Source organism: Dermacentor andersoni, chromosome 1, assembly GCF_023375885.2.
Source record: "Dermacentor andersoni chromosome 1, qqDerAnde1_hic_scaffold, whole genome shotgun sequence".
In the NCBI taxonomy this organism is placed as follows: Eukaryota; Metazoa; Arthropoda; class Arachnida; order Ixodida; family Ixodidae; genus Dermacentor; species Dermacentor andersoni.
In genome coordinates, this window is record NC_092814.1 from 227000203 (window position 1) to 227012250 (window position 12048).

At 46.0% G+C, this 12048-nt stretch overlaps 1 protein-coding gene across 3 annotated transcripts in view; it reads left to right on the plus strand.

The window, feature by feature from the left end:
* Positions 1-12048, plus strand: part of Sec24AB (Protein transport protein Sec24AB) — a 149705-nt gene that overhangs the window by 103369 nt on the left and 34288 nt on the right. For all 3 annotated transcript variants that reach the window (XM_050196743.3, XM_050196744.3, XM_055063321.2), the window contains 2 exons: positions 8510-8683; positions 10523-10633. In XM_050196743.3, the coding sequence (XP_050052700.1) occupies positions 8510-8683; positions 10523-10633 (285 nt within the window). The remainder of the gene's footprint in view (positions 1-8509; positions 8684-10522; positions 10634-12048) is intronic.

Sequence of the window (12048 nt, forward strand, 5' to 3'; positions counted from 1 at the left end):
GGAGGGTCATGGCAAGTTCATGCGATTCTGCACTGCTTGTATTTAGATGTGAGGGGACATTTCTAAGAACAAAAGAAAAAGCATTTTTTGTACAACGGCGTCTAGCGACATGCATTGCAATGGAGATAAGAAAAATATGAAAAAAAGAAAATGAAGGCTTGCAGTGCTCCATCAGCACGTTTGTGAAACACTGATAAGCCGAGCAATGAGTAAGATTTTAAAGGGGTCCTGAACTGCGCCTCATGTATGGTGAAAAAACATAGTCCGCCAATAGCATATGCTGCTGTGAATAGCTGAGCTTTGCAGTCATGGGCGATGCGTGGAGCTCGCAAGGGGAACGTGAAGTCACCATTTTCTCGAATGCTCTTCTTGACAGAAGCCTGCTCCTCACTCTTCTCTGGATGCTTTATTTCGTAATAATATAGCAGATTCCGATGCACAGCTGCTATTGGCGTATAGCTGACATCAAGAAAGATGTTTGAATCGGTGGGCTTCATACTGTTACTACAGTCGAACTTGGCTAAATCGAATTCGCAAAAAAAAACGCCAATCAGTTTGATATACAGCATAATTCGATATAAACCTGCTGAATAATTGGATGTCATAAAAGCACATACCATTTATAAAATAACTTTATTGATGAAACTAGCTTAGTTTCGCATGAAATAGTCCTGCATTTCTTTCTGCTTGGGCAATTTCGCTGCCTGCGACGCACGCACTTCTCCACATTGTCTAAGCAGCTGAGGCCGCAACCTTCCGCATTCGCGCAGAAGCACCGGACTAGTGCGAGCGCACCAATCACTTCGGAGGATGTAGGCAAAGGACAGTCGTTGCTTTCCTCATTGTGCCCACTTTCACTTGTGCTCGGTACGATGTCGACAGTGTAGTCTTCGTTTTCGGGCTCTCCCGTGGTCGCGACACCATCATTTGCACTCACAAACTCGTCCGCTCTTGATTCGTCAACAGCTTCCGGAAATTCTGACAGCTCGCTCCAAGTTTCGGCAACACCGGCAACGGCTGCGTCGCATTCATCAGACTTTACAGTCATCACCGAGCACGCGGAAGCCGGCATGGCTGAAGCAATTTCGGTTGAACCACTTGTACACGGCCGTGCGTACGCGTCGGGCGCCACGGGCACCGGGGCGACAGTTTGGCCGCTTTAGCCCTAATTTCCCCCTTATTCTTCAGGATCGTCCTGAGAGTTCCTCGGAACCATTCGCGTTGCGGGGACATATTCGACTTCTCACCGCGTTCGACCCGATTTATGATTTCGAGCTTCACGACTAAAGGCAAATTCTGCCGATTCATCACGGCAACACTGCGGGAGAAGGCCCACAAGGCACACACACAATGGACCAGAAAAGCACCGAAACAACTCGCACTTTCGCCATTTTGCACGATGAGGGCACTATAGCCTCTGATTGGCTGTCTGAGCAAGCGCTGCGGGCGGGCCAGGATCATTTTTTGCAGGGGGGTGTCGACGGCTCGTCCGAAGCAGCGCGGTCACGGTAGGGAAAGCGGTTGGATGCAGCCGCGCCGTCGGGTTTCCCCACAAACGCGAGGGAAAGCCAACTTCTGGGGGCACTTTTCCGCCGCTCGACGTTCGATATACCGGGAGTCGCTGCTATTTTTGTTCGATGTAAGTGTAATTTTTGCTATATATACTCATTGTAACTATACCGTGCCCAGAAATTGTTCAATACATGCAATAATTCGACGTAAACGGGTTCGATATAGTTGGGTTCGACTGTATGTGCATACCTGCCAACTCTTCCAAATTTTCCGTAAAATGTACTAACTTCGAGCAGGCTTACGATTTTACAAATCTTGCTTGAAATTTTACGAAAACATTTTATTTATGAAAAAAAAAAATTTTGTAAAACTACACTCTCGTACCTTGCGCCACCACGAGAGGGCAATACGTATGTGTGATATTATCATTGGCAGCTGCAAGGTTGTTGTGACTTCTGTCGTCTACAAGGGCGTTCACGAATCCATATCCAAAGCTCAGTAGTGCTGATGTGCCTCTAGTGCCTCAACAAACCTGTTGCCATGCTGTTGCCTTTGTTCGCACGGCAGCGTGGGTTCGGACTTCAGTCAGCTTCAGTCACTGCAATGTTGGCCTCGCCTCTTGTTTGACTAGCTGCCGCGTCGGACGCAGTGTGACTCCGGCCTGTAGCGGCTTCGCAATGCAGTGGCGGGCTCGAAGCCCCGACAGTACTTCCTAGTGTTTTTGAAATCGTGCACGGCAGAATTTCCGTGCTTGGTGCCGTTGAAGAAAGGGGAGAGGTTCGGATTCTGCACCACGTGTGCCTGGGATGTGAACATCTTGCATGGCGGCAAGTCTGACATCAAGGTCCACATCACTTCGAAAAATCATCAGGGATACTTGCGAGCCGAGGACAGCCAGCCATAGCAAGTTTTGCACACAGCAACAACGACCATGGTGTGATTCGTGCAGAATGCCTCTTCACGGCGTTCTTAGTCAAACACAACATCCCGCTGAGTGTCAGCAATCGTGCCAGACTGCTTTTCCGGAAGATGTTCCCCAAGTGCGAAGAAGCGAAATGCTAAGCCTGTGCATGAACAATGACTACGTCAATTATTTGGGAAATGGCCGCCAATGCGGAGACTCCTTTGCTGGATGCCCTAAAACAGCAAGTATTTTCGATTGCTGTGAATGACAGTAACAATAGGGATATGCAGCTTTACCCTATTGTTGCGACATATTTCGTTAAAGAAACGAGTATAGTCGAAAGCCGCCTTCTTTGCCTCGGGACAACCTAAGGGGAAGCAACGGGTCACAACATTGCAGATCTGGTTCTGAACGAGATGAAGTCTCGGAATTTGCCTGTTGGAAACCTCTTGGCTATGTGTTGGGACACTGCCAATGTCATGATTGGCAAGAAAGCAGTGTTTCTACTGTATTGAGAGAGGCTCAACCAGGTTTGATAGGGGTTGGTTGCCTGTGCCATGTCATCAACTTGGCCACCCAAAAAGGAGCTTCGTGTGTTCCTAGGAGTAAAGGTTGATGAGGTTATGGTAGACTTTTTTTTTTTTCTTTTACGCCTAGAGAAAAGCTCGACACTGAAAGATTGACCTAAAGAGTTCCAAAAAAAAATGCATGACGCCAAGGTCAGAAAGGTGTTGGAGCATTTGCTGACACGTTGGCTGTCATTGAGAAAGTGTTTGAAGAGCCTGCTCGACCAGTGGAAAGCACTACTCGGCTTTTTTTTTTTTTTATCTGAAACAAAGCATTGCAACAAGCAGAGCTTGTTTTTGGAGTCGTACCAAATTCCAAAGACTTCCTCACAAACCCCCAAGAACCCTGCACTGACCCCAATGTCTACTACACATCTTCACAAGACTCCTGCAGGCCTCGGGGGAAAAAAGCACCGACGGCGATGAACTCTCGCTAAAGAGGAAAGGAGCTCATTCTGTACCTCAAGCAAGAAAACTGAAACTTCATACCAAGGATTCTGGGGACGCCAGGCACATGACCCTTGAGGAGTGCCTGTTTTATTTTTTGTCGTCGGAGCTAAACAGGGCATGCTGTCTTTTTCTCCAAAATGTTATACCGCTTTTTGAGAAGGCAAACTGCCATCTTCAAGCACAGGCTCCTCAGATTCATGTACTGAGGGGCCTCTTGAACCGCCTTATTGAGGATCTCCTGACTAGATTTGTGCGCCCAGGCGTTGTCAAGGCATGTCATTCATTGCTGGAAGTTGGCTATGGAGCTGCAGAGAACCAGAAAGGTGATGAAGACATAGTCATTGGCAGCACAACCTACTCTGTGGTTTAGACACTGAGCTGCATTGAGAGAGAGCAGTTCTTCTCTGCTGTGCATCTGTACGTAATGGCAGCATGCGATTACCTTGCCACAAATTCTCACTAGAAGACGTCAATCTCAAGATGGCTGAAGTTGCTCAAGTACAAGCTCTGGAAAGTGCTTAATTCAGCAGCGTACATCATTTTATTATGGCGTTCCCTGCTATCCTACCCCAGCAGAGTGGCGAATCAAAAGAAGAAGCAATCGATGCACTTTAAGTCAAGTTTGCCAACTTTCAAGCATATCAGGTTCCAGCCGACATATTAAATGAGCCAAGGTGTGATGTGCAGTGGTCACAATTAGGAAGCGTTTGAAGTGTCGACGGATCGCTCAGGTTCCACAGAATTTCAATGGTTATGCTAGGTATTCTCTTTATTCCCCACAGCAATGCTGAATGTGAGAGAATATTCAGCACATTGAACAAAACTCGGGAGTTTCACTCATCTGTGTGTGAGAAAATACTCGAAAGTCTGCTCATGGTCAAAGGGCACCAGAGCGGTACTTGCCTTGAGCAAACCTACATGGAGAAGTTTCTGAAGCAGGCAAAGTCAGCAACAGCAAAATTATTGCAAAAATAAATTGTGCCCTAGTGGAGTTTTCGCTCTTTACTCTCCAAGACACAGATTTCACTTATGGTTGTGAAAACGTGAGTAAGCTTGTTGCAAAAGGTAAATCCCCTTAAAAAAAAAAAAAAAAAAAGAAAGTGCTGCCGCGCACTTCCGCCGCAATAGTTTTACGAATTTCCAAATCTTCAGGTTGGCAGGTATGCTATGTATATTTATTGACGAAGTTTACGAAACAGGCTGAAGTAAGCGAAAATCTGCTTTCAAGAAGCTGACTATAGGACTTCGGCCCCCCTGTTTATCGGTGTCGTAGCCATCGGGTCTTGCTAATGTTGACTAGTTTTTAACGTTTCACTAGCCTCAAACCACGTGACACTTAAAGGGACCCTGAAACGATTTTGACGATTTTGTACAAACGTACCGAGTCGTTAGAGTAGGTCCTTGTGATCATTAATTATCTAAGTGCTCCGCATAAAGCGTGCAATTTATTATAAGGATTTAAAAATGTACATCGCTGCCAATCGCAGTACATCACTTGGCTGAATTTTAAGGCGCCCTGTTAGATATGGGGCCGTTTCCTGAGCCTACTTCGAGTTCCCCAGACCACATCGAATCGCACCACAGCTAAGTAAGGAATGCAGGAGCAGATGCCACATTCCTGAGGCACGTGCAAACAAGTTGGCGGACCCCACTTCGTGTGCAGCCGGTGGAGCTATTCACTGCTTGGCTCTTCCCGAAAGTGAGGGGAAGGGACTCTTCCGTCCTGGCACTGTTGTGGGTAAAGTGGGTCCGAAGAAAGACTGCTGTAATGCGCCGTGACAACCTGGCGGCGATGCCCCCTACCCTCTACGGCGACGACTCATTGCAAGGCAGCAAGGCAAGACCGCAGGGAGAAGTAAACCCTCGGACAAACACCCGAGCAGCGACTCTCTTCGCCGGGTGTGACTCCATCGCACGGGCGCCTACCATTGGCCGAAAATGGCATCAACTGAGCGGGCTCGCCCATTGGCCGAACGTGACGTGTCATCAAGATACCGAAGGGCTTAAAAGACGAAGACCGAGAGCATTCCTGGATTCATCTCTCTCGAAGTTCTTGCGATGGGCCGCAGCGTCCGAGTTGCTGCCGGCCCGTAATGACTCTACGACTGTTAATTGACTCTTACTGTAAATAATGTAAATAAACCTCCCAAGTGTTTCATCTCGAAGTCCTCCTCAACTCCTACAACTGGTTGCTAGCGGTGGGATCGCCTCCAAATGCATCAGCCCCTACCCATTTGACGTCATTTGCCCCAATGACGTTAGTAGGGCAAGATATTTGATTGGCTACCCAGGGCGCGTCATCAATACTTTTTCTAACTTTATGTTGAACAAATGTTGTTCGTAATAGTTGGAATGTTAGTTCATTTGTTTCTATAAAAAGAAAGTAACAGAAAGAGAGTGCACAATAAAAATTTCTCACTACACTTAAGCACTTCCAGGACACAGCAAACATTGCCTGATTGTGTTATAACGTGCTCCATTTTGACGAGAGCTCCGTAGTCAGAGTCAGTCTGTCTTTTTGCGAGCACCATGATTCGACTTAGTTGCATTGTGGGCTGCAAACGTAGCGACTGGCAATATGTCAAGCTGCGACATCGTGTCCATCTTCAAGGCAGCAGACGAGCTGACTGGCTGCAGCGCATCGGACTGTCACTATCGAATTAGCGCCAAGATATGTACATTTGCCGCCATCACTTTACACCGGAGGATTACTACCACAATAGCGTTTCGCGAGTGCGGTATTCGGGTAAATGCAAGCGCAAGGGGACAGGGCCTGGCCGTTTGACTGTGCCATTTCACGCGATGAGCAGAAGTGCAAATGTGAATGGACTGCACGGTGCAGCCACCTGGCGACACAGAGTTTAACCACACACAGTAGCAGTAACAAAATATATTCTTTGCTTCTGGTGCAAATTTTTCCCAGAAGTGTAATCGTTAACACATTGTTTTTGTGGATGTTTAAACTGGTTTACACTTGGTTAGAGCAATATTAGCGCTTTGTTTAGCTGGTTAAGCTCTGCGCCAACAGGTGGCTGGACCGAGCGGACAGGCCGCTCACGTACGTCTACGTTAATGTTCCTTCATCAGCTTGAGTTTATGCCTCCACGCATCCGTCAAAACGCCCAGCTCTCCTGTGGTTACCGGAATTGAATACCAGACACGTTTGGTGCTGTGACAGAATGCTCGCAACGCACGCTGCTTCGATAGCTCTCTCTTGGGGTCGACTTCCAAGCAGCTGGCGGAGAGTTTAGAGAGGCTTCGCGCGCGCGCTCCTAGAGAACCGAAAGTCGACGACACGACGTGCTATCATGACGCAGAGCCAGTGAAGGCGGAGCTTAGCCCTGATCACTCGGCGAACGAGTTGAGGAGAAAATGCATGACTATGGAGGGGGTAATTTGTAATCGTCCGTAGCTCTCTTAATACGAGACGCTTCGCACAAATTGCCTTACGAATGATTAACTTTAGCTGTACCCTACCCGTTTACAAAATTTGTCCAAACTGTTTCAGGGGCCCTTTAAGGTCAGACAACATGCATGGTTACCCCAGTGCATGCTCATTCCTGGCTGTTCCAAGTTAGATGCCTTGGCAGACTATTGATAGTGTTTCAAAATGTGCAAGTCGGATGTGGCTGCTATCCGTCGGTCAAGCTGGTGAAGGAAGAAGCCGGTCCGCACTACGGAGCATGGTCAGACTGAAGCACATGGGTGTGAGCACGCACTCAAGCCCTGTCGTGCACGGAACAAACTCTGCACATACACCTTACAGTTGCATGTAACTGCGATCTGTTACGTAGTGTAGATACTGCAACCGCCACGACAAGTCCACTGGCTGAGCGCACTGCGGCTTGCTGAGGACAGCTGCGTTTGGCTTACATATGGCACATTGTAGGCGCCAAAATCGGAAGTAGCGGCATCTATGTGAACATCCAAAATCAAATTTGAGCTGCTCGTCCTGGTGATGTTCAGTAGGCGAAGTGTTGTGGGCATGCCCCGCTATGCCATAGCCTTCACAGTGCAAGGCATCGAGGAATTAGTGGAAGCTGTGCTTCTGCTGAACGCATTAAAGTAGTTTTTGCAGAAAAGTATTTCTGAAATAGCCTATTTAACTTCAAATGCATTTATGCACTTTGATGATAAAAAAGTGATTCAGGGTTCTTTTAAGAGCACAATTGATATAAGCCTTCCTGATACCGCTTGCTCTTCGAAAAAAAAAAAGAATATATATATATATATATATATGTATATATATATTATTTTTCGTAATAGGCCACCTAAGTAGACCTCAGTGAAACTAATAGGTCAGTGGCAAACAAGAAACTACCATAGCTTATTTTTTACAGTTATCTACAAAATTGTGTAGAAAGCATCATGGTTCAACTGGTTCATCATGGTTCAACTTCGAATGTCGAAGGGACTTTCAAAGCCGACAAAAGAGCGCGGGTCTATCTTAAAATCTGAAGGCCTGCCAGTAATCTGAAGGCCTGCCAGTAAACTTAGTAGGCGTCTCGGGGCTCGTACTGTGACCGGAGACAGCGCATGTCCTTGCGAAATCAAGGAACATGTGCTATGTCCCTATCAGTGGCACCTTTCCCAGATCAGTATGCTTCACCACATAAAGCGACTGTATTGCGGCGAAGCTAACTTCAATTTTAAAGTCAAATACTGCCAAGTGAATAAATGGCATGTTTCGCCACTTTCTCTGACTTGTTTAATTCGACCCACTGGATAATTTGACTAGTTTCATCAGTCACATCCAGATCGAATTAACGGAAGTTGACAGTACGTATTCGTTGCATAGTGATATCAATGAGACACATTTGAAATTTACTTTGTAATATACGATAATCTGTTATGTCCATGTTCATTATATCGAGGTTAGACTAACTGTGAAGTTGTTATGCTGTGTTGTGTACTTATGATGTGAGAACTTGAAAACTTAAAAAAAACTTGTGCAGCAAGCATAACAGGAAATTTTTGCTCTTTGAAGTGTAACTTCCGTATGTTATGAAATGTACTTGACAGAAAACTGTTAATTTCTGCTGTGTAACTGTTTTTCTTCACTCTCCATCTGGCACAGGACTTGTGATCCACACGTTCCATGGCAACTTCTTTGTGCGCTCGACAGACCTGCTGTCACTGCCCAATGTTAACCCAGATGCAGGTTTTGGCATGCAGATAGCCATTGAAGAGAGCTTGGCTGACTGCAATCTTGCCTGTTTTCAGGCGGCTGTACTTTACACGTCCAGTCGAGGTAAGAGAACAGAACGGGAGAGATGGGTGTGCAATTTAAGTTCTGTATAGAAATGAAAAAAGGCTACTGTAGAGCCTGGTTTACTAATAAGAAATTTGCATAGTAGAATCCTTTGTAATGCAGTGACCTACATTTTCATTTTAGCAACTTCAATAGAAGGTTTTGTGTTCACTGGTGGATTGTTCTTGCTCAAATTTCATGAGAGCATTTTTTAATCTGCATCTCTGCAGCAGCTTGCTTTTATGGTGGCAACTTCATTGCACTTTTTTGGGATTAAAGGGACACTGAAGGTTACTATGAAGTCCAAGTAAAGTGATAAAGCAATGCTCTAAAACGTCTAAGGCGTCAATATAATCGCGAACAGAGCTTTAGTAACCAAGAAATTGAGGTAAAGGCATGACACGATTTGAGACCCCCCAGTGACATTCCGGTACTAGCCCGATGACGAAGGCACCCCTCATCATAATTTATTCACTAGTACTCAACTGCTCTTATTAAAAAGATCATTTCATTAGGTTATAAGATGGAAGAAAATGCTACTTGTCTACTTCTATTCGATTCTGAGAAAAAAATAACATTTTGACGTTACCCATCAGTAGTATGGGTGGTCGAAAGGTTTCGTTTTCGCTCGACTCTGCGCGCTCGACTTTGCATTGCGCACGCTTTGGAGTTTCAGTTCTTTCGTTATCACGTCGTGCTGCGCTGGTTCTGCTGGCTTGCGAAACTTGCATTTGGAACAAGCAGCGAGAATACCACATCCATGTGATGTCGTGGGATGCGCGAACGGTCCGCGGAACTTGGCCAAAGGCAGTTGCAGCGACGAATCCAACATTACTTATCACTGTGTGCCAACGAGTGAACTTCTCCATTCGAAGTGGTTAAGTGCCGTACCTCTGCCACATCGCGTTGGCAAAGAGCTGAAAATCGCATAGTGTGCTCGTTGCACTTTTGTCCAGAGGATTACGAGTTCAACGCCGACTTACTGAAGTCGTGTGGAGTGCCTTTCAAAGCAATGCTTTCTCGTAGCGCTGTTCCGTCGGTCTTGCCTGCATTCTCCAAAGCGCAAGAACAACTACAGCATTTGGTGCAGTGCAGCATTTGGTTTTCACGAAGGAAAACCTACAAATGTGCGAATATGTACAACCATGACATACAGTTGCCGTCGCAGTAGTACGCAACGACGCCGGCAGCGCGAGCCCTCAGCAGCAGGTCCCGTTCATCAGTGCTTAAATTGCTGAAGTCGAGCCCAGCATCGCGAGCCAATGTGTCGTTGTCAGGGTCGTCCATTGCAACGAGCATCAAAGTTGGCATCATAAAATAAAGAACCAGCTTATCGTCGCGCGCTTTCCCTTCCACCAGCCACCATAGTTCCGCTTTCGCGCTGCTGTCGGCTCTGTCTTGGCTCTGTTTCTGGCCGCGCATTTGCGTTATGCTCAGAAACGCCATAGCGCCATCTGCGGGCACCGTTTTACTCACTGACGGCGCAACGTCACTATGAGACCATGACGCCACTACTCCTCGATCGGAGAGCGGGCGATTTGAACTGCGTTAGAGGTACGCGAACGCTTCAGGACGAATTTTTTCTTAAAATAAGTCTCTTCTTCGCATGAAACAAGTGTTTCAAGGTTTCTGAGATGGTATTTCATCAGTCCACGTTGACTTAATATTAACCTTTAGTGTCCCTTTAAGCAAGCAGGCCTTTGTCACATGATCAAGCAGCTAAGCCATAATGTTGATTTTCAAACCTCATAACCTAATTCTCATGTAAGTTCAGTTGTATTGTGTACGCTTTAGGAAGTGAAGCCATGGTTCAGTTCCATTGTGTCACTGTCCATCCAGGTGAAAGACGGATTCGGGTGCACACACTGTGCCTTCCAGTAACTGCAATGCTGCAAGACATCCTCGGATCTGTAGACCAGGAAGCAGTCATGGGCATGCTCTGTAAGATGGGTGAGTGGGTCTTTATTCCTCTAGTTCCACTACAGCATCATAAGTCATTTGTTGTTTAGGTATGCAAGACTCCCACCATATAAATAACTGTTTGAGAATACCTATTTTAAATGTGTAAGCATTTCTATGTGTACCCAACCAAGAAACCCGTCCGTTGGTCACATAAGACAAGATTGCTTTTAACCCTTTGTGGGTTGATTTTTTTCGCCATATGCGACCTTCCAGGGTCGATTTTTTTTTATTGTAGATTCCAATTCTTCTTAGGGACTTATTTTGAAAAAAATTTACCGTAATTTTTCTAGGGTGACCGTAAAGTGAGAAAAAAATCTTTTGCATTGGTATATATGCACTCTTCATTCATGAATAACGACAATAAAAAAGGAAATAAACTTATCAGAAATAAAGATTTGATGCATTTTTATGCACATAGTTCAAGGCTTTGAAAATCCGCACACGAGAATATTTCGCAAGTCTCAAATGTTCCTGCTCTTACACCAATACGTACGTCCATAGCTTAATCGAACTGCGTAGGTGCGCGCATTCAAGGAAACTGTTTGGTTGTGTGCCCATCAAAAAAAGCAACACGTGTGACAAACTTCCGCTAATCTTCATCTTATCACCAACCAGCTAGGGCAATTAGTTTTCGCGTGTATTTAAAAAAAAAAACAAAAAAAAAAGAAAAACGGAAACGCATGCACGGCGGCATCCTTCCTATGTGCACCCCTGTGAGCACTAAATGAGCGAGAAACAAGCGGTCGCCCTTTGAGTGATTAGAAATGAGATAGCCATCAGTTATGCAAGCGCAAAAAGCCGAAACCGCCTGCGAAACAAAATCCAAACGGCCGCCCGCACGTGCGCCAATGCGCGAGCAGTAGTATATAGACGCGCTGGAGCGAACTAGTGCTAAAACAAACCATGCAACGAAAACCGAGAGAGGGAGGTGCGCGGAAAAAATTCCCTGTATCCCCACTTAGTGGCAGCACGTGACAGAAAATAAAAAGTTAGGAAATTGGCGCACTTTTTAAACATACAGACGGTGCCGTAAATATACAGCATCGACCATTTTCGAACTTGTTCGCGGCGCCGTATATTTATATCATTGACCGTCAAAGGGTTAAGATATAGCATGCAGCAGTGAGCAAATTGACCTTTGTGCTGCCTCTTGCTTCAATGTGAACTAAGCAGCGAGAACACAGCGCATATGAAGCTATTGGCCCTTGGCACACTCTGTCCCCATCACAGATCACTTTCAAAATAGGATCTACATAGCTGCCGTCAGAGTATGGTTGATCACGGTTGGTAATGGTTCGCACCAAGAGGAGGCAGTGTTATCAACCACGTCTATGCATGAGGTCTGCCAAGTGTGACACTGTTCAATTACGTCACATACTACGGCACACATTGGCCAGTGCTCG